This window comes from Heptranchias perlo, chromosome 11 (genome assembly GCF_035084215.1).
Source record: "Heptranchias perlo isolate sHepPer1 chromosome 11, sHepPer1.hap1, whole genome shotgun sequence".
Classification (NCBI taxonomy): domain Eukaryota; kingdom Metazoa; phylum Chordata; class Chondrichthyes; order Hexanchiformes; family Hexanchidae; genus Heptranchias; species Heptranchias perlo.
This window is the reverse complement of record NC_090335.1, coordinates 34,983,592-35,010,595: the sequence shown is the minus strand read 5'-3', so window position 1 is coordinate 35,010,595 and position 27,004 is coordinate 34,983,592. Positions and strand designations below refer to the sequence as shown.

General features: G+C 39.9%; 1 protein-coding gene across 1 annotated transcript in view; it reads left to right on the top strand.

The window, feature by feature from the left end:
• The window catches only part of pdk3a (pyruvate dehydrogenase kinase, isozyme 3a), a 72,240-nt gene extending 47,413 nt beyond the window's left edge, over positions 1-24,827 (top strand). The window contains exons 5-11 of the mRNA XM_067992812.1: positions 4,179-4,268; positions 7,409-7,486; positions 10,041-10,117; positions 11,904-12,005; positions 16,652-16,762; positions 18,682-18,795; positions 20,074-24,827. Of these exons, the coding sequence (XP_067848913.1) occupies positions 4,179-4,268; positions 7,409-7,486; positions 10,041-10,117; positions 11,904-12,005; positions 16,652-16,762; positions 18,682-18,795; positions 20,074-20,217 (716 nt within the window). The 3' untranslated portion in view covers positions 20,218-24,827. The remainder of the gene's footprint in view (positions 1-4,178; positions 4,269-7,408; positions 7,487-10,040; positions 10,118-11,903; positions 12,006-16,651; positions 16,763-18,681; positions 18,796-20,073) is intronic.
• Positions 24,828-27,004: the final 2,177 nt, after the last annotated feature.

Sequence of the window (27,004 nt, the reverse complement as noted above, 5' to 3'; positions counted from 1 at the left end):
CTGTAGCTGTCGATGATTCAAATATCTCTGCTAGGGGACCTGCAATTTCCTCCCTAACCTCCCATAACGTCCTGGGATACATTTTATCAGGTCCCGGAAATTTATCTACCTTGATGCACGTTAAGACTTCCAGCACCTCCCTCTCTGTAATATGTACACTCCTCAAGACATCACTATTTATTTCCCCAAGTTCCCTAACATCCATGCCTTTCTCAACCGTAAATACCGATGTGAAATATTCATTTAGGATCTCACCCATCTCTTGTGGTTCCGCACATAGATGACCTTGTTGATCCTTAAGAGGCCCTACTCTCTCCCTAGTTACTCTTTTGCTGAAGTATTTGCCATTGTCTCCTCTGATACCAACTGGCTTCAAAAATTTAGTTTCAAATAACAGACACTGGATGTATAGGTTTGTTTTAGTTGAATATTTTAAGAACTTACCCAAGAATAGTAATAATTAGCTTTATAGAATTTAGCTGTGCACATAGAATTACAGAAATGTCAGCATAGAAGGCTGGTTCATCATGTCTATGACTTTGCCAGCTCCCATTTTTCCCCTTGCTATTTTAATATTTTTCTCGAAGAGTTTATCTGATTCCTTAAATATCACTGACTCTGTTTTGATAACTTGTGATGCATTCCGTATTCTAATGTTTGTATGAAAAAAAATATTCTAGCCTCCTTTTTATATTCCTAGTATTAATCTTAAACTTATGGTCCCTTGTTATGATTCACCAACCATGGGAAATAATCTTTTAATTCATTCTCTGAAATCCTTTCATAATTTTAAACACTTCTATTGGAACCTTCCTCTGCTCTAGTGAGGACAGTACTAGAATTTCTAAGTCTCTCATCATAACTAAGCCCTTTCATCTGGTGATCTATGTTACATCTTCTATTGCTCCAAAATACTTTCTGTAACAGGGAGCCCAAAACTGCACATTGTACTCCAACTGTGGCTCAATTAATGCCTTGTACAGATTCATCAATAGTTCTTCGCTTTCATATTGCCATTTTATGCATTTTTTGCACTTACATTCCTGTTTTTAAAGATGTGTGTTTCTGCACCCCTAGATCTCTTCCTTGTTGCACCCCGTTGAGTATTTTACCCTTGATGCATTTTTCTTTCTGATTCTTCCCCCCCCCCCCCAACCACCTCTAAAGATGGACTACTTTATATTTACCTACATTGGACTACATTTAAGAATGTTGAACAAGGTGGTTATTGAATGTCAAATGCTTAATCTAATTAGCATGCCCCTGCAGCAGGAACCCAATTTCCCCTGCCCCATCAATAAAAATCACTAACACTGATCCACTCTATGGTTAATTCTAAACTTTAATGCCTGGATTTTACACTATTCCAGTGAATGTATAGGAAACTGCTGTTTTTCTTTAACAAATAAAAGAGTTTCAGATTAAATATTTTGTCATAGAAAGAAAAAAAGAACTTGCATTTATATACCACCTTTCACAATCTCACAATGTCGCAAAGCGGTTCACAGCCAATGAAGTACTTTCGAAGTGTGGTCATTGTGTAATGTAGGGAAATGAAGCAGCCAATTTGCACACAGCAAGGTCCCACAAACCGCAATGAGATAAATGACCAAATAATCTGTTTTTAGTGATATTGGTTGAGCGCTTTACGTTGGCCAGACACGAGGAGAACTTCAGTGCTCTTCTTTGAATAGTAGTAACATGGGATATTTTATGCCTGAGAGGGAAAATGGGACCTTGGTTTGACGTCTTATCCAAAAGACAGCATCTCTGACGATGCAGCACTCTCTCAGTACTTCACTGAACTGTCAGCCTAGATTATGTGTTTGTCTCTGGAGTGGGGCTTAAGCCCACAACCTTTTAAATTGGTGGTGAGGGTGCTACCACTGAACCAAGGCTGACACCGAGTGAATATGACATCACACAACAAAAATTGCTGTGACATGATTTCCATTAAATTATGCATAGTACTTTGGAATATTGCTTTTGGATATCAATAATTTGTCTAAAGATGAATTAGATGCCTGACTAGGAATGTGGCATACTGGGAAATAATTCCTAAATTTATTTATGGAGTTCATGATGTGTTGACCTGACTCTTTAGCTAATTTATTACAGTGGAGGAAGTTTTGCTACAGCTATAGAAATCCTTAGACTACGTCTGGAGTACTGTGTGTAGTTCTGGGCACTGTACCTTAGAAAGAATATATTGGCCTTGGAAGGAGTGCAGCGCAGATTTACCAGAATGTTACCAGGGCTCCAAGGGTTAGATTATGAAGAGAGATTACATAAACTAGGCTTGTATTCCCTGGAATATAGATGGTTACGGGGTGATTTGATTGAGGTTTTTAGAATTTTCAAAGGAATTGGTAGGGGAGATGGAGATAAACTTTTTCTGTTGGTGGGGGAGTCTAGGACAAGGGGACATAACATTAAAATCAGAGCCAGGCCATTCAGGAGAGAAATTAGGAAACAATTCTTCACTTAAAGGGTGGTAGAAATACGGAACACTCTCCCACAAAAAGCAGTAGTGCTCGCTCAATTAATTTTAAATCTGAGATCGATAGATTAAAAGACATGGAGTCAAGGTGGGTGGATGGAGTTAGGGTACAGATCAGCCATGATCTCGTTGAATGGTGGAACAGGCTAGAGGGGCTGAATGGCCTACTCCTGTTTCTATATTTAATATTGTTATAGTAATGTTTATTAAATTGCTTTCTTTTTAATCTGCACTCTGACGTCATTTGAACTCCTGTGTTGGAATCCTGCTTTGTAATCCACTCGCACCCATTCTATACTCTGTAGTGTGCTTTCATTTTGTCCATGGGTTAGTATTTTTAGTACTTAGATTTTTCTTGAGTTGCAAAAATTTAACTGTGCGCTTAAAAACTCCCAATTTGCTTTTGTTTTCTCAGCAACCTATCTATCAAATTTTCCTCCCTCTCCATTGACTCCTTACAGGTGGCTAGTTCCATAGGCATAGGTTGCCCTTGAGCAACTCATCCAATTATTCATGTGTGACTCTTGACTGAGTGTTAGAACACTATCCAAACAGCATTGTGGGGGTACCTTCACCACATGAACTGCAGCAGTTCAAGAAGAAGGCCCACCACCATCTTCTCGAGGGCTACTAGGGATGGGTAATAAATGCTGGCCTTGCTAGCGATGCCCACACCCCGAAGAATGAATAATACAACATTTTTATCTGATTAAACTTCAGTAATTTCCTTGTGTGCTATTGATGATATACCTGCCAGTGTACATTTTGGCCATGCCAACTTGTGCCTTAACTTTCAGGACTTGGATAAGCAGGGTATGTTCTCATAGCGATAGTGTGCACACTGCTTATTGGGGAAAAAAAAACTCCTATCTCTGTGGACTTTTCAGTAACTTTATTTGGAGACCCTTAAACTTGGTGATGGGTTTCAACACATTTTAGACACCCAACTGACCAAAACAAACTGATCATTCATCGTTTAGACCAGAACTCGGGGCCATAAATATAAGATAGTCACTAATAAATCCAATAGGGAATTCAGGAGAAACTTCTTTACCCAGAGAGTGGTTAGAATTTGGAACTTGCTACCTCAAGGAGTCGTCGAGACGACTAGCAGAGATACATTAAAGGGGAAGCTGGATAAACGCATGAGGGAGAAAGGAATAGAAGGATATGGACCTGTTGAGCCAAATGGCCTGTTTCTGTGCTGTACATTCTATGTAATTTAGGATCAGTAGCCTGTAGCATATCACAACAGAACCAGATTTCAAGATTACCTGTTGCACAGAAAATGAATGCTTAGTGGGAATCTGTTTAAACAGTATTGAACCCTAGTAAAAGTCTGAGGAAGGCTAAAGGCAGCAACTTTAAGCATCCTGAGAGAATTTGCACAATGTTAAGCACCAGAATAAGTTGGAACACTTTTGTTTCTAAGTATGCATGTTTGTGTGTACAACTTTGAGATACTAGAATTTTTTTGGCCCCCTCAAACATGCTTTTTTTACAGAACAGTGCTATTTTAACATTAGGATTTCGTGATTTGTTTTTAAAGAAAAAAGTATGTTGCAGAATGTTTAATGAGGTATACATATAGTATGACTGGGTTAATTCTGGTCAACTTTATTGAATAGTTAAAGAGCTCCAGATCTAATGTATATTTACTTTTGTTTATTTGCTGCAGCTCTCCTCTTTGGAGGCGACACAAATCCAGCACATCCTAAGCATATTGGAAGTATTGATCCAAACAGCAATGTTGCTGATGTTGTTAAAGGTAAGAAATACCACAAAGAGAAAAATATCTCTTACAGACTTAATAACAAAAATTTGTCAAATCCAAAATTAACAAAGAACTTTCAAAGTGATAAATATGAGATTGGTTCAGATTGTTTCACTATATATTCTGAGTCAGAAGTGTACCGCCCGCCGTATTGGTGTAGACATCAAAAGAGGCACCGAGGGCCCATGTCTGAAACAGGTGTTGAACCCTTTGCATATGCAGATAAGTGGCTGAACGCCTGTTTGATGCCCCCTTTTCCAAATTAGTTTGCTCTGAGCACAGCTGGTGCCGCCCCTTATCCATGCCTTTATCACCTCCAGATTCGACTACTCCAATGCTCTCCTGGGTAGCCTCCCATCCTCCATTCTCTATAACCTTCAGCTCATCCAAAGCTCTGCTCCCCATATTCTATCCTGTACTAAGTCCCTTTCACCTATGATCCCAATACTTGCTGACCTACGTTGGTTCCTGGTCCCCACAACATTTTCAATTTAAAATTCTCATCCTCATGTTTAAATCCCTTTTATGGCCTTGTCCCTCCCTATATCTGTAACTTCCTCCAGCTCTACCAACCCACTAATTCTCCATTCGTTTGACTCTGGCCTTTTGTGAATTCCCTCCTCTTTACTCCTCCATTGGCGGCCGTGCCTTCAGCCGTGTAGGCCCCACATTCTGAAATTGCCTCCCTAAATGCCTTTGCCTCTCTACCTTACTCTCCCCTTTTTAAGACCCTTCTTAAAAACTACCTCTTGACAAAGGTTTTGGTCACCCCTCCTAGTATTTTCTTTTGGCTGGATTTCCATTTTTGTTTGATTTATGCCCCTGTGAAACACTTTGGGACTTTTTTTTTGTATTGAAGGTGCTATATAAATGCAAGGTGTTGAGGGGATGATGGTAATGGGGTGTGCATATAGGGCAAGGATGCTCAAACCTTTTGGAGCTGGGGCTTAGATACATGTATCAAAACAAGTGATTGGACCACATATACAACAATGCCATAACAAAAAGAGAGGCCTGCAAATACAAAAAAGGGTGACCCTCCCTGTAAGAATATGGTTTAAAACCAAGCATGGTCAAATATCCCATCTCGCATAGCTCACATAAAACTCCCAAGCATCTTAGCAAGAGGGCAGATGTTGGAGGGGGGGGGGCGAAGTCGTGTCTGTGTGTGAACAAAGACAGTTTGTAATAGAGAATGATGAATCTTCAGAACTACAAATACCTAAAGGTCAAGAGATGGCCAGTTTCTAGATGCTATAACGTCAGAAGGTGGTTTACACCATAACAAGAGATGTGGTTGCTAAGAAGCCAACATTGGTGGGGCCTATACTCAGATAGGAAGGGCCACGCATTCCTCAAAGGAACAAGCAGCTTGTAAACAGAGATGAAGGTTGAGGCCATTACCTATGTTACGTTAAACAGCTTATCTTGAGTTGCTAACGTGAAGTCAGCACAGTGGGAGGACTTACAACCATGAGATTAAACCAAATATGCATACGAGCAGAACAACGCAATTGAATAGCGGATTTTTCCATTACTGCCGCTACAAAAGGGTTGTTAATTCATCAACAATAACTTCCACTTGATTTTGGCCTGGGTGGTTATTAAACAACAAGCTTTATTAAGTTGACTCTCAACAGTATTACAGCTGTCTTCAGATTACATTAAATGACAAGCAAGTAACACAACCTGATTTCCCGTGGGCCCATGTTGATCAGACTCTACCTCCATAGGCTGCCTATGGCTGGACTTCTGACTGTCCCGAGATCTCTAACTTTTGGGAGGGGACATATGCCCTATTTTTATACTATTCGACTGCATTGTCTTTGTTCACACACCGAGACACGACTTCGCCGCTCCCCCCTCTTCCCCCCCCACCCCCACCAACATCTGCCCTCTTGCTAAGATGCTTGGGAACTTTATGCAAGATTTGACCATGCTTGGTTTTAAAACATATTCTTGCACATCCATATACAGAAAAGTGAGACAACATAAGTTCCCCTAGTTGTGATGCTTTTACCCCATTGGATCCTTTTGTGATTTTTTTTTTTTTTGTTTTGTTTTCTCATCTCCGTTTTAAAGCACTTAATGGGTAGTTTCACTTTTGCAGGGAATAGCACAATGGCTATTGCAAAAAATAAGAGCAAATAAACCTGAAATTCTCATTTACTTTGGATATTAACAAATTCCATCCCTCTCTTTCCACCAACTCGCCCCCCTCAACTGTAGTTCCTCGGTTTGTGCTGCCTTCACTGACCATGATTGAAATCAGAGCTTTTTGGGCAGAATTTGCTATCATCAAAGCTACGTCTGCTGCGGAAATTAAGGGACTTCAAAATACTGCACAGATGACGTACTCTGGATGATAATACTCACCTAGGCAAATATTAAAACAGCATGGGTGCGGGAGAGAATGTTTCAGCTCTTCAAAGTGGCTTGGCGTGGAGGATTAATCCAAGGCTGCTCCCTGATTAGTTGAAATCCAGCAATTGGAAAGCAGCTTTTCCAGCCCTCAAGCCTGGGAACTTTAAACAGCTTGACAGTACTTCACTTGGCTTTGTGCAGAAGCACAAATAAGAATGGAACTAACAGGAGCTTTGCGGGTAAGATCAAGAGCTCACAGGCCTCATTTGGCCCGTGGGCCGTGTCTTGGTTGGAGGCCCTCGCCTGATATCTACCTTGATTTGGTAAACCCATACTTTGAAAACAAAATCAGATTTTACAAATATTTTAACTCTTTCCAGTGTGCTGAAGAGGACCTTCAAATAGTATTAACAACATATAGGGCTGGGTTAAATGTCGCACAACCAAATTCAATAATTACTCTGGTGTACTTGTCAGTTACAGTACCTGAACATTTTTGTCCAGATAAGGAATAACTGAGTGTCATCATATCCATACAAGTTGGCCGAAGACCTGGGGAAAAAAAAGTACACCTGAGCAGTTATTGTTGTTTGTTCCTTGTTAAATGAGAGATTGTACGTTTTCCTGTGGTTAACTGAGTACTCACAGAACAGTAACTTAATCAAGCTGAACACTTAGTCCTAGACTGAGCAGATATCCTTGGCTTGCATTTCAAACCATGTTTTGTACTGAGTGTGCTTTAATGTATAATTTTAATTTTCTTTGCATAGATGCATATGAGACTGCAAAGATGCTATGTGAACAGTATTACATGGGATCCCCTGAGCTGGAGATTGACGAATTTAATGGTAAACTAAATCTTCCAAGTTATTTTAGACTGAAATTCATTTATAAGCAATCAATTGTGATAATGAAGTTTCTATGCATTGATTATTTAATACATAACAATAGAATGGTAAAAACAAAGATTGTTCCTCTATCATATGCAATGCCAACATTGCCTACTTCACATGAACTTGCAACAACACATCACCAATGTCACCATCTTTCAATGGACTAATGCTGAACCATTACCTACAGTGCTGACCAACTGATTGTTGGGCTACTTTGGATATGCTGATCGATCCCTGGACGTGCCAGTTAACCAGATCTTTTTTGCTTACCAGCAGTGCCCATACTGGTAGCAGCTGTCATCAATGTATTCACTAGGCTGATGAGGCTTTTTCTAAAAGATGCCCGACTAACATGCACAGAACAGATGTGCCTGGAGTTATCTTTTTTCTGAGTTCATTACAACCGTTTTGGCCATGTGGAATTGACTCTTTCAATCTCCAGGTCAAGCTTTATTTCCCCCACATAGGACTCTATTTTCGGACCTCCGAGCTGGCGGGTTCGTGGCGGGGGGGGCTCCGATAATCGGGGATTCCCGGGGCGGGTCCGGAGCCTGGCTCCAACCCACTTCCGGGTTCCCCAGTGACGCGCTTAGATGTGCACGCAGCCCCTGCATGCGGGACTCCCGCCGGCAAATAAAGCCGGCGGGATGCCACTTAAACTAATTAAGTAGATACTTCAGGTCGTTAGCAGACCTGATTGACATGATATTTTAGGAGGGGTGGGATTTTCCCCCTACTGGGGGAAACACTCCCAGTTGAAATGGACCAGCTGAGGCAGCTGCAAAGGTCCATTTGACAGGGGGTGGGGGGGGGAAGCGGGAAAGACCCTCACTCATTGCAGGAGGCCACTCTGTCACTTGGGACAAAGTTTGGCCTCCACCACCCTCCTCCTAACAATAAAATTCACAAACTTGCAACCTCAACCCAGGTGTGCAGACACATTTACCTACCTTGCGGACCCCCTCAAACATACATCTTCCGGATGGGGGCCGCCATAGCTGCAGTCATGACCTCCTCGGAGGATGAACAGCATCACCAGCCTCGCCGGCTACGCCGTCCACCTCTGACACGTGGAGCTCTACAACACAGTGCTGTGACACATCCACCTGTACAGCAGGAGGGAGGGCAACCGCAGAGAGAAATGCGTCTCAGAAGGCACTACCCTCGCCACAGGGTCTACAGATTGAGGCTCAGCTTCCTGGACCTCTCTGAGCAGCAGTGCATACGGAGGCTCAGAGTCACTAGACATGTAATCGTGGACATCTGCAGCCTCCTTCATGCCGAGCTGCTCCCGGCTGGCCCGAGCACCATCTTCTTACCTGTCGCTGTCAAAGTCACCACTGCCCTCAACAACTTCTCCTCCGCATCCTTCCAGGGTGCCACCAGGGACATTGCCGACGTCTCTGTCGTCTGCACAAAAGAGCCCTGCAAATACACCTATACTCACTCTGCAGTGACACAACGGGTGGAATCAGTTGTGGGTCTTCATAGTGATCCTCAGGAAAAGGCATTATTGCACAAACCAGACAAGATTTGCAAAGACGTGGCAGTCGTGGTGACAATATAATATGTAATGTGAGTTGATCAGAAATCAAATATAAGTAAAAACCATGACAAACCCTCAAACACCCTTGTGCATCCCCTTCATGCTCACAACACGTTTGCCTTACGCTTCCTACTTTACATATGTGATGCATGCCCTGTGGCTGCAGCACAGGTAGTGGCAGGTTGGGTGAGGCTGACCATGAAAGAGATGCATGAGAGGGTGAGTATGAGATAGAGCCATGAGATTGTATGAGGATTGGGTTAAGTGGTAGTGGCGGGATGAGTACTTTCCAGCGGGAAATCCGGAAGCCAAGGTAAGTACCTTCAATCAGGCTGCGATCGCGTGCGGAGCACTCCGAATTCACTGGGCGCGTTACCCCCCCACCACCAACTGCCAACCCGCCTCCCTCCTAAAATCGAGCCCATGGGGTTTGTTTGTTTCCCCACGTCTACTTATTCAAATGGCATTCAAAAGAACTCCTGGGCTCTTCCACAAGATTTATTTTTAATGCCTTCATTAGCCATCTTTCCCAGAACAATTAAATAATATATTTTGCTTTGCTCATTAGCTCAAATGAGTTTGAAAGAATGGTTGCCATCCAATCAGAATACTGACTTATCCATAATTTGAAGATTGTAAACAATTTTACAACACCAAGTTATAGTCCAGCAATTTTATTTTAAATTCACAAGCTTTCGGAGATTTTCTCCTTCCTCAGGCAAATGTTTCAAGATCATTTGCCTGAGGAAGGAGAAAATCTCCGAAAGCTTGTGAATTTAAAATAAAATTGCTGGACTATAACTTGGTGTTGTAAAATTGTTTACAATTGTCAACCCCAGTCCATCACCGGCATCTCCACATCATAATTTGAAGAGACCTGTAGAGTTAAATGTATTGTATAACTGTGAACAAGTGTGCAAAAGACGTGTACAGCTAATGAATGAATTTATGGATTTCTTTTAGCTAAAACACCTGTAAAGCCTATCCAAGTGGTGTATGTGCCCTCACATCTCTTCCACATGTTGTTCGAACTGTTTAAAGTAAGTTGGCAATTTTTGTTGGACTTGGATAATAACTGAAGGAAGTAGCAAAACAAATTATTGTGCTTCCATTTGTTGAAACTTAAGGGACTTCCATTGTGGTGCTGTTACCTATCTTCCTGAATGAATGCCATGAGCACTAATTTCTCACATTTAAAATCCTATATTATTAATATTTAGAGGTAACTACAAGGCACATAGATATGGGCTGCTTCAAACTAAACATACCATTCAATCAGAAAATGCCACTTATGAAAAAAAACCCTCTTTTTTTTCTGCTGCACCTAAAATTCTGGGCTTAATTTTATACCTGATTTTAACCTGCATAATTTCAGGAAATTTGTATGTAAGGCTCTTTAGCCTGGGGGCGGAGCCATTATAATGAGCCAAGGTGCATTCGAGGGCAGGGATTGTTAGATGGGTGTAGCATGATTACGCGCGTAACACACTTTCACCGCGTTTTCCTCAATCTTTTACACCAGGTATATGCATTATGCCCCGATTACACACTTGTCAGGCTGCAAATACACAGATAATTCCACACCATTAGATGGAAAGATGTTCCTCTTCAGTTTGGCATGAAATTTCACACGCGCATTAATCTGGAATTAATTTTCCCTCTTCTGACTATCTGCCGTTTTGACTGATTTTGAGCAGCTTTCATTTCCATCCACTTTTAGCCACCAAATTGGTTAACCTATTCAGACTAGTACCATGGGCTCAACCACCCATTCTGTGTATCCATTCCAGAGGTTGATTACTCTCTAGGTTAAGAAATACTTTCCACTGTCTGTCCTAAACTTGTCTGTTACAAACTTAGGATCTTGTATCAGTTACTTTCTCTGGTTCGTTGGCAACAGTCACTCCCTTAACAGGATCCCACTTCCTTTATATGTCGGAGTAGACACATGCTGCCCAATATCTACTTGAACAATAGCGTAACCCAAGGGCGTAACAATTTTATCTCCCTTGTGTTCTGAACTGGATATTTGTGTTTTTCGCACATGCCCCCATGTGCCTTTCCAATCTTTTTGAAGGTGGACCAAGGAAACACCTGACAAGATGAAGCTAGATATGAATTGTCATGTTGCTTTATTTCAAAGCGAGTGAGCATACAGAGTAACAGTTATGATCGGGCAAACTTAATTCAATCAATACAACTTGTCTTCATGTAATAGAAAAATAATGAATTTGCTATGTTTTCCCACATATTGCTTGACTTTTTTATTCATTCTTGGGATGTGGACGTCACTGGCAAGGCTGGCATTTATTGCTCATCCCTAGTTGCCCTTAAGCGAAGTATCTCCTAACTACCGTACTGCATTCTCCATTTAAGCTTGGCAAAAGCTTGCCCCCTCAGTTTCCTGGTGGAGCGCCGCGTCTCTTTCTTTTCATCTCCCCATGTTCACACCTTGAAAGGAGGGCCTACACCATACAACCCGTGCCAAGCACTGTGACCATAGACCTCGCACCACAGTGGATGTGAGGTGTTTATTGATTGCTGAGGCAGGCTAATGAATTGTTTATTATTTACAGTTTGTGGGGAAATAACATCACTACTTGGCTCATTAGCATTTTAACAACCTTTCATCTCAGTGCCTATTTTTTAACTCCCTCCCCCCCAAAAATATTTCTACGGAAAATTGATCACAAAAACCTGAAACGTGACATTGTCCTTCTGCGACTCGCACACCATTTAGATGTGGTTCCCTGCTGGGAGCGCAGAATCAAAGAATTTATACTTAACTTTGATTGTTTTGATCTATGGGACTTATATTTATCGCAGAATTCAATGAGAGCTACTGTGGAACTTTATGAAGGGAGAAAAGAAGGTTATCCTCCTATCAAAACTTTAGTCACATTGGGGAAGGAAGATTTGTCTATTAAGGTTAGTACAGCAATTTTATTACCCTTCAACTTTTTTTTCCCAATATTTCAAACATTAAGGGCTGTATTTTGTTCTACTCATTAATCTTGCCAAAAAAAATAGACCTAAGTAAAGAGAGATGGTATGTTGGTAGAAAGGACTTGACAAGAAATGAGCAAAAGTCTGGTTTCTTCTGCTTATCAAGGCATTGTTAAGGTCATACCCATGAACTTTTGCAGCATTCTGCATCTTGGCAGTCAGTTCAAAGTTCAATTTAGACCTGCTGTTATTGAGCTGTAAGATTTTCAAGTATCAACTCAGCAGTGACACAAGTGAATAGTACAGGTTTTTTTTGTCTGGGTCTGTGTATTTTGCAGTGCTTCAGGAGAGGACAGTGACCAAAGACTGCAAAGCGCATAGGAGACCTGACTTGCAGCGGGTACCCTTGCAGGTAGCAAGTGTATCACGACAATTGGCTACCTGGACACTTGGTTCCTTGCACAGAATACTAGAAGGTGGCTGGGTAGCTTTTTTTGAAGGGGGGGGGGGGGTGGGGGGGAGGTGATGGTGTGGCGGTGGGTGCAGCAGGCAGCTCAGGCTCACCTGGGAGGTGGTAATTGAAGTGTGTTACCTTGAACCATAAAAACCTGCAAAAATGATTCATTTTCTGCAATGCAATATCAGTGGAAGAGAAGGTTATCGTTACCCTCAGCTTTAATGCCACAAGTGCCTTCCAGGTGTCAAAAGGGGATATCTCCAGAGTCAGCCACCTGTCTGCTTTTTGGGCAGTTGATGATTTTCTTTACAATGAAATGTGACACACGACAAGGTATGGTAAAAGTGAAATAACTTTATTTAATTCTGCAGTGGTAGTGGTGTACATGTTTAATGTATTTTGCTGGCGTGTTAGATTCTGTGTTGTGAACTTTTCTATGTTGTTTGTGAATGAATATTAGTAGGTGGTTCACTAATTCAAAGAGTAGCACTAATGGGTGGCATCATAATCAACTGGTGAGTTGTAAGCATACAAGAGGCCCAGCATCCGCATCTGAGACTAACCCTTGATGCATCCGCATCTGAGACTAACCCTTGATGCATCCGCATCTGAGACTAACCCTTGATGCATCCGCATCTGAGACTAACCCTTGATGCATCCGCATCTGAGACTAACCCTTGATGCATCCGCATCAGTGTCATTGGTCTCCTTTTGTAGGTCCACCCATTTGCCTGATATAGAACAGTGGACATTTACAAGCTCTTGTAAATGCTCCATTATCGTTGCCTGTAACAAAAGCAGAAAACAGAGAGTAGAGGTTAAGGATAGCTATTTAGACTGGCAAAAGGTGGGAAGTGGTGTTCCACAGGGATCGGTGTTGGAACTACTGTTATTCACAATTTGCATTAACAATTTGGATTTGGGAATTGGAAGTACAATTTCAAAATTTGCGGACACCAAATTGGGGGATGTAGTTAATACAAGGGAGGAATGCATCAAAATGCGAGGACATTAATAAAGTTGCGTAATGGGTGTGTAATTGGCAAATGAATTTCAATATAGATAAGTGTGAGGTGATGCATTTTGGTAGGAAGAATAAGGAGGTCACATGCTGCTTCGATAATAGAAATCCGAATAGAATTTTTTTAATTCATGCATGGGATGTGGGCGACGCTGGCTAAGCCAGCATTTATTGCCCTTGAGAAGGCTAGACCATTTCAGAGGGCAGTTAAGAGTCAACCACATTGGTGTGGGTCTGGTGTCACATATAGGCCAGACTGGGTAAGGACGGCAGGTCTCCTTCCCTAAAGATCATTAGTGAGCCAGATGGATTTTTACGACAATCCGGTAGTTTCATGATCACCATTACTGATATCAGCTTTTTATTCAAGATTTTTAAAACATTTTTTTTAATTAACTAAATTTAAATTCCCCAGCTGCCGTGGCAGGATTTGAATTCACGTCCCCGGATTATAAACACAGGCCTCTGAATTACTAGTCCAGTAACATAACAGGCTCGAGGGGCCGATTGGCCTACTCCTGCTCCTATTTCTTATGTTCTTATAACCACTGTACTACTGTACCCACAATAGAGTAGCAAAAGGATCTAGGGGTACAGATACAAAAATCACTAAAAGTAGTGATGCAGGTTAATAAGGCCATTAAAAAGGCAAACCAAGCACTAAGATTCATTTCTCGATGGATAGAATTGAAAAGCAGAGAAGTTATGTTAAACTTGTTTGGAATCTTGGTTAGGCCACACATGGAGCACTGTGCACAATTCTGGTCTCCATACTATAGAAAGGATATAGAGACATTGGAGAGGGTGCAAAAAAGTTTCACAACGATGATACCAGAACTGAGAGGATATCCTTATCAGGAAAGGCTGAACAGGCTGGGGCTGTTTTCTGTAGGGTGACCTGAAAGAGGTCTTTAAAGTTATGAAAAGGTTTGATAGGGTAGACGTAGAGAAAATGATTCCACCTTTGGGGGAGTCCAAAACTAAAGATCATAAATATAGGGAAAAAAGTGAGTCAGCTGCTAAGATTCCAGACTTGGGTAAGGCCGACTTCAATGGATGAGACAGAGACTGTCCACAGTAAACTGGGCAAATCTGTTAATGGGTAAAATGACTGATGATCAGTGGGAAATGTTTAAAGAAACATTTAACGAGATACAGAACCGGTTTATACCCCTGAGGGGCAAGAACTCTACTTGCCAAAAAAAACAGCCATGGACAAATAAAGAGGTAAGGGACAGTATAAGACGTTAGGAAAGGGCATACAAAAAGGCAAAAAATGGCACAGATCCTGGCGAATGGGAAAGATACAAAGATCAACAAAGGGTCACAAAACAGATAGTAAGAGCTACAAAAAGAGAGTATGAAAAGAAACTGGCAAGGGATATCAAAACCAATACAAAGAACTTTTTATAGTTATATTCGGAAAAAGAGGGTGGTCAGGAGCAGTGTTGGCCCCTTAAAAACTGAAAGTGGGGATATTGTCATTGACAATGGGGAAATGGCGGACATGTTGAATAATTACTTTGCGTCAGTATTTACAGTGGAAAAAGAGGATAGCATGCCGGAAATCCCAAGAAAACTAATTGAATCGGGGACAGGGACTCGATAAAATTAACATAAGTAAAGCAACAGTAATGAAGAAAATAATAGCACTAAAGAGTGACAAATCCCCAGGACCAGATGGTTTCCATCCCAGGGTTTTAAAGGAAGTAGGTGAGCACATTGTAGATGCCCTAACTATAATCTTTCAAAGTTCTCTAATTCAGGAACTGTCCTTCTAGATTGGAAAATTGCACATGTCGCTCTGCTTTTTAAGAAAGGAGAGAGAGGGAAACCGGGGAATTATAGACCAGTTAGCCTAACATCTGTTGTGGAGAAATTGCTGGAGTTTATAATTAAGGATAGGGTGACTGAACACCTCGAATTTGTGAAAGGTAGGTCATGCCTGACAAACCTGATTGAATTTTTTGAAGAGGTGACTAAAGTAGTGGACAGGGGAATGTCAATGGATGTTATTTATATGGACTTCCAGAAGGCATTTGATAAGGTCCCACATAAGAGACTGTTAGCTCAGTTAGAAGCCCATGGAATCGAGGGAAAAGTACGGACTTGGTTAGGAAATTGGCTGAGCAAAAGGCGACAGAGAGTAGGGATAATGGGTAAGCATTCACATTGGCAGGATGTGACTAGTGGAGTCCCGCAGCGATCTGTCTTGGGGCCTCAATTATTCACAATCGGGGTGATCTGATCGAAGTTTATAAGATATTAAGGGGAATGGATAGGGTGGATAGAGAGAAACTATTTCCACTGGTTGGGGATTCTAGGATTAGGGGGCACAGTCTAAAAATTAGAGCCAGACCTTTCAGGAGTGAGATTAGAAAACATTTCTACACACAAAGGGTGGTAGAAGTTTGGAACTCTCTTCCACAAACGGCAATTGATACTAGCTCAATTGCTAAATTTAAATGTGATACAGATAGCTTTTTGGCAACCAAAGGTATTAAGGGATATGGGCCAAAGGCAGGTATATGGAGCTAGATCACAGATCAGCCATGATCTTATCAAATGGCGGAGCAGGCATGAGGGGTTGAATGGCCTACTCCTGTTCCTATGCTCCTAAAATATTCACTAATAAATCCAATAGGGAATTCAGGAGAAACTTCTTTACGCAAAGAGCGAAAAGAATGTGGGAAGTGCTACCACAAGGAGCAGTTGAGGCGAATAGCCCTCTCTCTCTCCGTTGCCCTCTCTCTCCATCGCTCTCGCTATCTATCTCTCTCTCGTGCGCTCTCTCTCCGTCGCTCTATCTCTCGCTCTCTCTCTGTCGTGCTCTCTCTCCGTCGCGCACGCTCTCTCTGTCTCTCTCTTTCTCTCGCTCTCTATCTCCCTCTCTTTCTCTCTATCTCCCTCTCTTTCTCTCTCTCTCCCTCTCTTTCTCTCTCTCTCCCTCTCTTTCTCTCTCTCTCCCTCTCTTTCTCTCTCTCTCCCTCTCTTTCTCTCTCTCTCCCTCTCTTTCTCTCTCTCTCCCTCTCTTTCTCTCTCTGTCGCGCTCTCCCCATCCAACATTTCATGGTATCCATGTAGTCTGTTGGGGAAGGTCGCTAAATTGTTTTAGTTTCTGCTTTAATCATTTTCGATTTTCTGGTGCAGATATCTGATAAAGGGGGTGGTGTTCCTCTGCGGAAGATTGACCGTCTATTTAATTATATGTATTCAACTGCGCCCAGTCCCAGCCTGCAGCCATCACGGGCTGCTCCTCTGGTAAGTGCCTCTTATTATCCACTGGCTGCAAGGAGCTGTAGAATTCGAACATCCCAAGAAAATATCAATTTTAGATTTAAAACTCTGCACAAAATTAGAGATTAGCATATCTTTTTTTACAGCCTATTAAATTAATTGCAAAATTAAATGTAAATGTTTTGGAAGTAAGACACAAGAAATCAAATTTTTGTGTTTAGAGGTTTCATTAATGCTACTTTTTAAATATATGCTAAATTATAGCTAATTATCAAAAGAAAGCTCCATAGTATTAATGTCTTGTGTTAAAATTATTTTAAATACCATCTCCATCATGTTATGGAGGTGACAGAACTGTGGATAAGTAGTTTTCTTCATTATAATTTATCCTCTATTTACTTGTCCACTTGTCCTTTCATATGCCAAAAATTATCCACATCCCTAACACTGAATGTTATAAAGGAAAGAATATTTAATGAAGAAAGACAGTGCAGGCAGACTTTTTTTGTTATAATACATTACACCCATCTGTACACTTCTCAATTAACAAAGATGTCCTTTCATGTAGGAGATACATTTTTATGGATATGTTTTCCTCTCAAAGTGTTAGTCTACAGAATCACTCCAGTGACACATTGTTAGTGGTTTAGTGGATTAACCTGGAATTTGTTGTTTGGGCCTTGGGTGCTATTCTGAAGGTCGCCAAGCTTAAAAAGAAAGTGACTGTGCAGTATTACCTGAACAATGCCAACTTTTTCATCTCTGGCACCTCAGATTGACATCCAGGTAGATACCAAGTTCAAATTTCCAGGTTATCTGAAAACATTTCAAATTGTAGTTGTTACTGCATCATTCAACTTGTCTCCATGTACAAAAGCGGACCCAAAGTTGGAAAGGGGAAACTGTTAATAAAAGAAACAAGCTGGAAGATCTTTACCTAATTTTAACTGAACCTTGCTTGTGAAAGGGCACTGCTGGAGGATTTTATTGTCATCTCTTTGATAGTTCCATAACCTGGAATCTTTAATCAAGCTTGTATGGCATTGCTCCTCTTCAGCAGCCTCTATCATGATCACCTTAAAGAAAACAAAGTAGCTGCTCTTGGAGACATTTTAACTCAAACTTCATGTGAAATTTGCAGTAAAATCCCTCTGAATCTGCAACTTTGCACTATGCAAGGTACTATCAGGCCCTCTGCATGTCTTTACAGTATGCTATAAAAGGTGCTCAATGTACCTTGAGTAGCTGCAGATGCTATCAAATTAATGATGCATGTTATAATATGCTTGTCATCATCTAGGGGCTTATCCATAATAGGATGTTGCTGCTGCTAGCTTCTTCCAACCACTGTAGTTCAGGACGATCAGCAGTAAAGCCCATGCTGCTAAGGAGCACTTTTATATTGTCATCCTATCTTGTTCTGCGTCTGCCTCGTTACCTCTTCCATGTTAGTGGTGAATGCTCTGGAATGGTCAGATTCTGGGTGGTGCATGCAGTGTCCATACCAGAGGAGTTGTGAAGGGTCTATTTGAAAAGCCTGAATTAGCTGCTTGCAGTTTCTGCTGCCAGCATTACACAACTGAACACAAATAGTAGTTTAATTAATTAATGACATGTTCGGTAAAATAGTCCTAATTTTAGATTTGAATCCTCTTTAATGTACACAGCACATGCATTCAGTTGGCAATGAGTTTGTGACTTTAGCTGTGACATCAGAGGAGGTGTTGAGTGGCAGCCGTGCAATTCTGTAAAAGTTGACCAGGATGTTCTTTATCCTTTCCTTTCAAAATTCACTTCAAAAATTCAATTGGATTGCAGAAAAAGGCGTCTTTTTTTGTTTACAAATTGCCCTGGCTGTTGTAGATTTTTGCCCAATCTGAGTTCGACACTGTCATTATGGTGCTGCTGTGCTGTAATGTAGCTTTCTTAATTTCTGTCTGCAGGCTGGATTTGGATATGGCTTGCCAATCTCCCGTCTTTATGCTAGGTATTTTCAAGGGGACCTCAAACTGTATTCCATGGAAGGTGTGGGCACAGATGCAGTCATCTATCTTAAGGTATCTCCCAACATCAATATAAGGGAATGCAAGTATGGGCTCTGTTAAGTAAAATCTGTGGTCCGAATGTTTGCAGTAAGTTATTTACATCTGCCTGTAGTTTTAAATTATACATATTTTTGTAAGAAATTTCTGTTTCCCTTCCCCATTCCGAAGGGTGATGACTGTCCATGGAACCACACCTTGATGAGGGAGTCAGTGCATTCAGGAAAAGAGGGAGAGGAACATAGGAGAGCAGAAAAGTTGGAGAGAGGAAATAAAATTCTTCCTTGGCTAGTGTATTTTCCATCAATCAAGGCACACCCATTTATGCACTGCAGTTTTCCTGTCACTGTGACCAATTGTGATTTGCTGTCAAGTTTCAAAATGAGTTAATAACAATGGGGAATTTGCTGACAATTATTAATGAGTTTACGAAAGATTAGTTCTCAACCTCGCCAATGGGTTTTTAAAAACTAACTTTGTTTAGATTGTGCTGTGCATTGATGAATCAGATAGTTTATGGTACACAGATTTCAAAGTCAGCTGGTTTTAACTATCTTTGGGAGAAATCCTGATTAAAACAGAATATTTTTTGGCAAACTAATTGAAGTTTTTCCAGAAGGAAGAATGCTTTATAAAATCCTACAAGATCAGTGCATTTTTATTCAAGGGCTTATAAGATATACATGCCTAACCTAGTATTAAAATGGGATTGAATGTGGAAAGGGAACTTGCTTAAAATAATCACAAGCTAACATCTGAAAGAGAGAAAGAAAAAAAAACTTGCATTTATATAGCACCATTCACGTCCTCAGGACATACCGAAGCGCTTCACAGCCAATAAAGTACTTTTGAAGTGTAATCATTATTATAATGCAGGGAAACGCAGAAGCCAATTTGCACACAGCAAGGTGCCATAAACAGCAGTGAGATAAATGATCAGATAATCTGTTTTTCTTTTAGTAATGTTGGTTGAGGGATTAATGTTGGCCAGGACACTAGGAGAACTCCCCTGCTCCTCTTCGAATCGTGCCGTGGGATCTTTTTCGCCACCTGCGAGGGCTGATGGGGCCTCTTTTTAACGTCTCATCTCAATAAGTGAAGCACCCCCTCAGTGCAGTACTGAAGTGTCAGCCTAGAGTATGTGCTCATGTCTCTGGAGTGGGGATTGACCTTCTGCCTCAGAGGCGAGAGTGCTATCACTGAACTAAAGCTGGCATCTGGTTTATAAAATGTTGCACTTTCATACACTGAAGTTTTTCTTCTCAAATTTTAAATCATTTTCTGTTTTTCCAGGCTCTGTCAAGTGAGTCATTTGAACGACTTCCTGTTTTCAACAAATCAGCCTGGCGGCATTACCAAACCTCCCCAGAAGCAGATGATTGGAGCAATCCTAGCAGTGAACCTAGGGATGCTTCCAAGTACAAGGCCAACCGGTAATCCTGTTCTATCCTCGACCTGGTGACCAGTATTCTGTCTCCACCATAGAAACCCAAGCTTTGTGTGTTTATTACCTTGGATTCATCGACAGCAGACAGCCCATACGTAGTTCTTCTATTGATTGCTGAGGCCTCTTATACTGGAAATGTAGAGCACTTATGGATGCACGGACATATGGAAAAGACTTGTAATACAAATGCGGTTTTGCACTTCAGACTGTACTAGTCTTTTTTTAAAAAAAATTGTGATGTGGATGTTCTTTTAGCCTGTACCATTCTGTGGTAAATATATTTAGTGGAGATTTACTCTGGACTATTGAAAGATGAAAAAGGAGTCTCCACAGCTACACAATGATGTATGGAGTAGTGTTTAAAATGACGCTTTTTAAAATGGTCAACATTATTTTGGCAAAACTAGATAGATTTAGAAAACGTATGTAAAAACATGATTTAATAATAGAAAAAGGACTGAATTCCAGACCAACTTTAAGCTGCATTATCTCTGTTCAATTAAGGGTTTGCTTGATTTCTAACCCTGTTAAATTCCAACTAAATTGTAGTACCATTTTTTTTAAGGAATTGATGGTGCCTGTGTAAAAATATAACTACACAGAACAATATTGATGAGCATTAATGCCATTGTCCACTATTAAGTATAGAAAAATCTAAAGTACTGTGAGGCAGGGTGGATTTTTTTGCCTTTCACCTTTGGAACTAGTGCACTCATCCAGTCTTAGACTGGTGTGTTGAAAGTCTTTTCGGTGAAAGCTATAAGGACTTTTAGGGAAATTAGCTTGGGCAATATCAGTCCAGTTCCCAATGGATGCAAGTTCACAGGATAATACAGCCCATAATTTGGTGGTAATTTACAGCCTTACAGAGAAGTGGAAAATATCCAATTACTCCAAAATGACATTCTTTGTCGGTGTGGAGGGAGTTTTTGCATTGCCTGATCTAGGACATTTGACACTGACAGGGTGCAAAAAATGAAATGGTGATCCTTTCTGATACAATTTTCCTCCAGTTAAAAACATGGGGGGGTGGGAGGTTGTTAACGTTCAACTTTGGCAGGGGCAGAAAACTGGCGCTATCAGATTGGCTGCTCGTTATACGTCCCACCCGGTTTTCCTTTTCTTTGGTCAATGGAAAGCAAATGTGTACGACGGTTATTCAATCCAATACCGCCAGTTTCCCACCTCTGCCAAAGGTGAAAGTTATCCCCAAGAAGTGTTTTCTAAGAGATTGCCAAGCCGGCTATTTTTTTAGAAAATGGTATTAATTCGACTCAACAGAGGAGATGCTGTAGCTTGAACATTCTCATCCTTCTACAGTACATGAAATGTCATGTCAGCGCAACATGGATTGTAACAGGCTAGACTGTCAACAACATGCTCACAAGTGCTTTGTTTTGAGTGATTTATTTATATAGTACTCACCAGCTGAAAGAACAAAATGTCTACACAAGATGTTAATCTCGGGGGGGGGGGGGGTCTCTTTTGTAGTTAGTAAAAGTATTTATTTCACCTTATGAAAATCCTTTATGTTCAAATGCCTTCTGTGTATTGCAAAATCGATCAGAGTAATCAAACACAATCCTATTTGTAAGTACTGATCTTTTTTTAATCCACGTTCAATTATCTTTGACGCACTTTTTAAAAAAAGTTAATAAAACAGTGAAAAAGGTACGTCATTAAGTAATGGTTGTACAGTGGGTTTGTGTCTCAGAATAGAAAGGTATAATTGTTTATGAAAACAAGCTTGGCCTTCAGCAACTGGGCATTCCACTGAAACAGCTTGGCCAAAAAGTGTTCCAGCAGTACAACTGACTGCAAGCCTAAACCACCATATTTTACAAAAGGACTGTCCTAAGCCTTCAGATTTCCAAAGAAAATGCCGTTCTCTTTGCTTCCCTTCACCTTTTAAGTTTGGAGATGAATTATATCAATACCGAGGACACAGCTTTTGTATGAAAGAGATGTGCATTTTTAAGTGATATGCAAGGCCACTGATTTGTGGGTTTTCACAGAAATATGGATGGAATTGTAGAATTTAATCCACAAAATATCGATAAAAGTCTTGGAAGCTCGTAATGAAAACAGAATTTGACTTATTCAGTCACCATAAAACAGTGGCTTTGATGATGTATAGTTTATTTCCCGGTGATTTGTTTACTGCCCAGACAGACATCATGTGATGGTGTACACTTTATGGTCATGTGTCCCTGTCTCTGTCTGCTACCGTTCGCCTATTCAGCTACTCTCTCTGAACCTGCCACGTCATTTAATAGTTTCAAAAAAATTCTCAATGGACGAAGAACAAAGGTTTCACAGTCTGCTTAGGGCTATAATTCTGATGGTCATAAGTTGTGGGGGGAAAATGCATATAAATGGAACCATTTGATTTGAATTTCTTCTGCTAACTGGCTCAGTAATGATATAGTTGCACTCTCCATAAACTTCTATAAATGTACCATAAATTTTATTTTTGGATTATTAAGAGTAGATCTTGACTCTGTGTGATAGTGTAAAACGGGTGATAGCGAGTCGGCAATCTGTTTTACACCTCTCCCGATTTTTATTTCCATTGAAATCACTTGCTATCAACCATTTTACACTATTGCACAAAGTCAAGATTTACCCCTTAGTGTCCATTACAGCTGGATCCTGGTTTACCAGTCTCTGAATTATCACATTTATTTTTTTGTATTCCTTTGATTGTTAGAAAAAAAATTGTCCCTCTAGTAAAGGAATGTTCGCTTTTATGTGACTGTTTGAAGCCTGACGTTCCTTTGACCAGTACCTAATACATAGCACATCTTGGCTATTTTTTGCTGCAGAATGAATTCAAGCTCTGCGTGTGCTGGAGCTTTTTTTTTAAAATAATGGCATTTGTTAATTGCCAGAGCTGGTGATAGAATTCATAATAGTGTTGCAATTCTACACCAAAAACAACCTTCCAATTAAGACATTGTAATTGAAAAAGACAAGATGTACACAGTGATATTCCTTCCACTGGTCAGAAATGCAATTTTCAGACTTCAACTGAACTTTGCATGCAGCCTGACCCAGTTTTAACAGGCTGACCATGGATGATGGCAGAAGTGGTAAACACACTTTTGGTTATTTCATTCAAGCTTACCTGGAGGGAGGTGAGAGCTGTTGGGTTAGAGATGTTAGGCAGTTCTAACAAAATAGTTTTCTAGGTGCTTTCCTTGACGCACTGTGTCTTACCCACCATTATTTACGGTCTCTTAATAATGGAATCTCAGGAAGGTTGATTGCTGTAATATGGTACAATTTTTCTCTGAACAAAATATTTTTTTCCCCCCAAAATTTAAAACATTAATTTAGGGAGACTGGATTTTTTTTTATTGGCTTGCACAGGTTAGCTTTTAATTATTTGAGAGAGGTGTATATAGTATGCTACCAATCAAGCAATATTCTCCAATTTTACATTAGTCGAAATCTAATTTGTACATACAAAGAGCAGCATAATAGATATTTTGTAAAGCTTAGTTGAGACCCGAGGCCATCTTAAATTTCACACACTACTCTTTATGACATTGCTATGGATCATTACTTAAAAATGTTTTTTTTAGATTAAGGATTTGGAAAAATGGATTACGAACTCCTTTAATGTTAAAGAATCATGCATGAGAAAGTATTAAAGTATCACTTAGCAACAACTTGTCTTGATGTGACTGTCAGGGTTAAGTCACTCCCTACTACTCAACACGAGTGATTTAATAAAAGTTTATACTTTAAGATCAGCAGATGAGGACAATGAATCCCCATTATCATTCTGGTAATAATTTGTCAGCACCTTTTGAATGTCACCGTACCTCCAACCCGACAAGTTTCCTGTTGTAAATGGACAAATCGAGCCCTGTAGTGTTTTATCTTCTCCTGAATGTTTTACTATTCAGCGCATGGAGTATATAAGCAGTGGTTATGCCAAATGATCATGACCATTCTAGACCAGCCAAATACATTTGTTTAATGAAGGGATTATCTGTCCTGATTAAGTACAAAGAAATATGTAGCTAATACATTGCTACCTGTGATTTTACTCTATTTTGATGTATGTAATCCAACAATATTTAAATAGTAAACAGGTAAATTTATTAACCTCATGTTTCTTATAAATCAGATAAATAATGAGAGCCAATAACTGCATCTTTATAAGACATAGAATTATATTTGGATTCACTAAAATTGTTTCAGATTTTGTTTAAAAAAAGTGGTAATACAATAGAAAAAAATATATTTTACAGTCTTTAAATAACCAGAACAACAAAGCGAATGCTGTCTCTTTAAATTTCCCAGCAAATTATAAATGGCATCAGGAATAAAGATGGTGTTTATTTTTATAATTATTTTTATGCATTCCTGCTCTCTGTACCACAGCCATGGTAACTTTGAGACAGGCATTCATTCTATGGTTTTCTGAAGTTGGGTAGAACGAGCTGTTGCATATGTTTGTGTTCAGGCTTGAGTGTTTTATACATGATTGATTTGCGAAGAAGCTGTAGGATTTTTATTGTAGAGGATTGTTTGAATTTGAAAAAAAATTATCTGGAGTCTTGAACATTAAATGATTATCTTACATATATGTGAAGTGTTTTGTGTACATTTTTGATTTTACAATTACTCTGATGCAGTTGTTTCATGACCATATTCAGTAATTCCTTTTAAAATAATTCTTACCCTATGTTTTTCTGTTTTATAACACCCAAGAACACATTGTTTGTAAACTTGTTTACAGATTAATTAAAATTAAAACATCAGGGTTATTCCATTATTTATATCGGTGAAGTATGAATTTTCAGCAGAAACAAAGTTTCAGCTTTTTAAAAAAATACTCAGTTACTTAAAAATGTGACCTCTTCATCACAGTGTGACTTGAAAGCAAACCAAGAGAAGCTACTGTAACATCATGTGGTCCAGTACATTAGAATGTCCTTGGAAACCCCCCAAAAAAGGAGTATTTTTGTCTCTGCCTTATTTAAAAATAGAAATACGTACATCAAGCAAGCATCAAAAGAATCATCTTACCATGAGCTGTGACATGCTATGGGTTTCAAAGCGAAATTCTGTGGACATCAAAAATGCAAATAACCAAAGTTAAAACTTACCTGAAGTCCTCAGTATTAATGAAAAATCATTTTTAATAGAAAATTAATTTATACGGATGGAAAGAAATCATCAATTGCCCAATGCTGATATCAACTGTTTAGTAAATGAAAGTGATTTATTCAGTAACAACATTTACAATTTATTTTTCACTTGATAATCTTTCATTCTTTCAACCTCAGCAAAGTTAGGTTTTGTTATTATATAAAGAATCATTTTTTAAGAATTTGGATCCTTGGCCTGTGCATTTTTGACTCTTTTCTCAACCATCCCATTGCATGTGAGGGCCAATCATTCTCTTCCACTGCTGTCTGGGAGCAGTTAGTGCAGCGCACACTAGAAATGCACTCCTCGATCCAGAGCTCAGTGCCTGAACTTGCTCTCGTGCCTAATTAACATAAAAGAGACAACCCTGGTGCATTTTTGGCTGCAGCCACAAAGAGAGGAGGAAATCTGGGAACTTCCTGGGCACCAGCGGAGGAAAATCCGGCTTGTCAAGTATTGTTCAGAACCGTATTTAATTTTCTCCTTACAAAAGCAGTAGTCTTATCTATTGTCCATATATACAGGGAAAAGGCTAGTTTAAAAACAATTGGTTTGGGTGTTTTTTTGACACTGTTTAATAGTGTTCAGTTCTAATAATTTATATATAAAAAAAATTCTTCGAAAGTTAAGTATCATTTAATTTTTGTCCTCATTTTTCAGTTTCAAAAGTTACTAATGATATCTCTTGGCCAATCTGTATCTTGTACATCAATATTGGCTTACTGAGGCCCACTTCGAGTGGAATGGTTCTGGTCAATTCGTCAGTTTTCACTTGATACCAACTCTTGGTTTCAAGATAAATTTCAAATGTCAAATCCTCCCAATATCTGATACCCACAGTGCTTGCTTGCTGTGTGACTTTCAGACTGTGAAGCTGCCGTAAAACTCAAAAAAAAAAGGCTTCTCATTCTTTCGATCCACTGGCAGGCTATTGCACTAACAAGAATACCCAAGATTGATTCTTTCAACTGCAGAGAAGCCTCTGAGAAACCCAGAGACTGAACTGATTTTGGATTAAAAAGCTATCTCCGCTATGTTTGAAGAAATGCACATTAGCCAGTTATTTGGCCCATATCACCAGAGAGATGATGTTGGGGTTCTTTGAGAACTGATGCATCTGCTTCCGGCATTCGTACTAAAGCTGTTCAACCTTGGGATCCTGCAGCTGCTCTGGTTCATTTCTGTTTTAGACTTGGTGGAAATGTCTCCAACAAAGCTATTTCCAGTATTTAAGCATATTCTAATTCCTCTGTTCTCTGCCATCAAAATAGTGTAGGAAAACCTGGGTCAACTCTCTTATCTCTAGGCCATACAGACTTTACTAAATTCCCAGCTATTGTGGAATTACACGATGGGTTTGGATTAAGAGGGCCCTTTGCTCATTTTATCTCATTCTTCCAAAATTTGCCTTTCACAACTTAACCTGTTACACTAGGGCAGCAGGACATAAGGTTATTTGGGTTTACTTTATTCCATCTTGTGTGCCTCAATAAATTCTCCACTGAGCTATTTATTTTTGCAGTTGAAGAGCTCTAGTTTATTAACTTGTTCCATAGAAACATAGAAAATAGGAGCAAGTGTCGGCCATTCAAGATGATCATGGCTGATCCT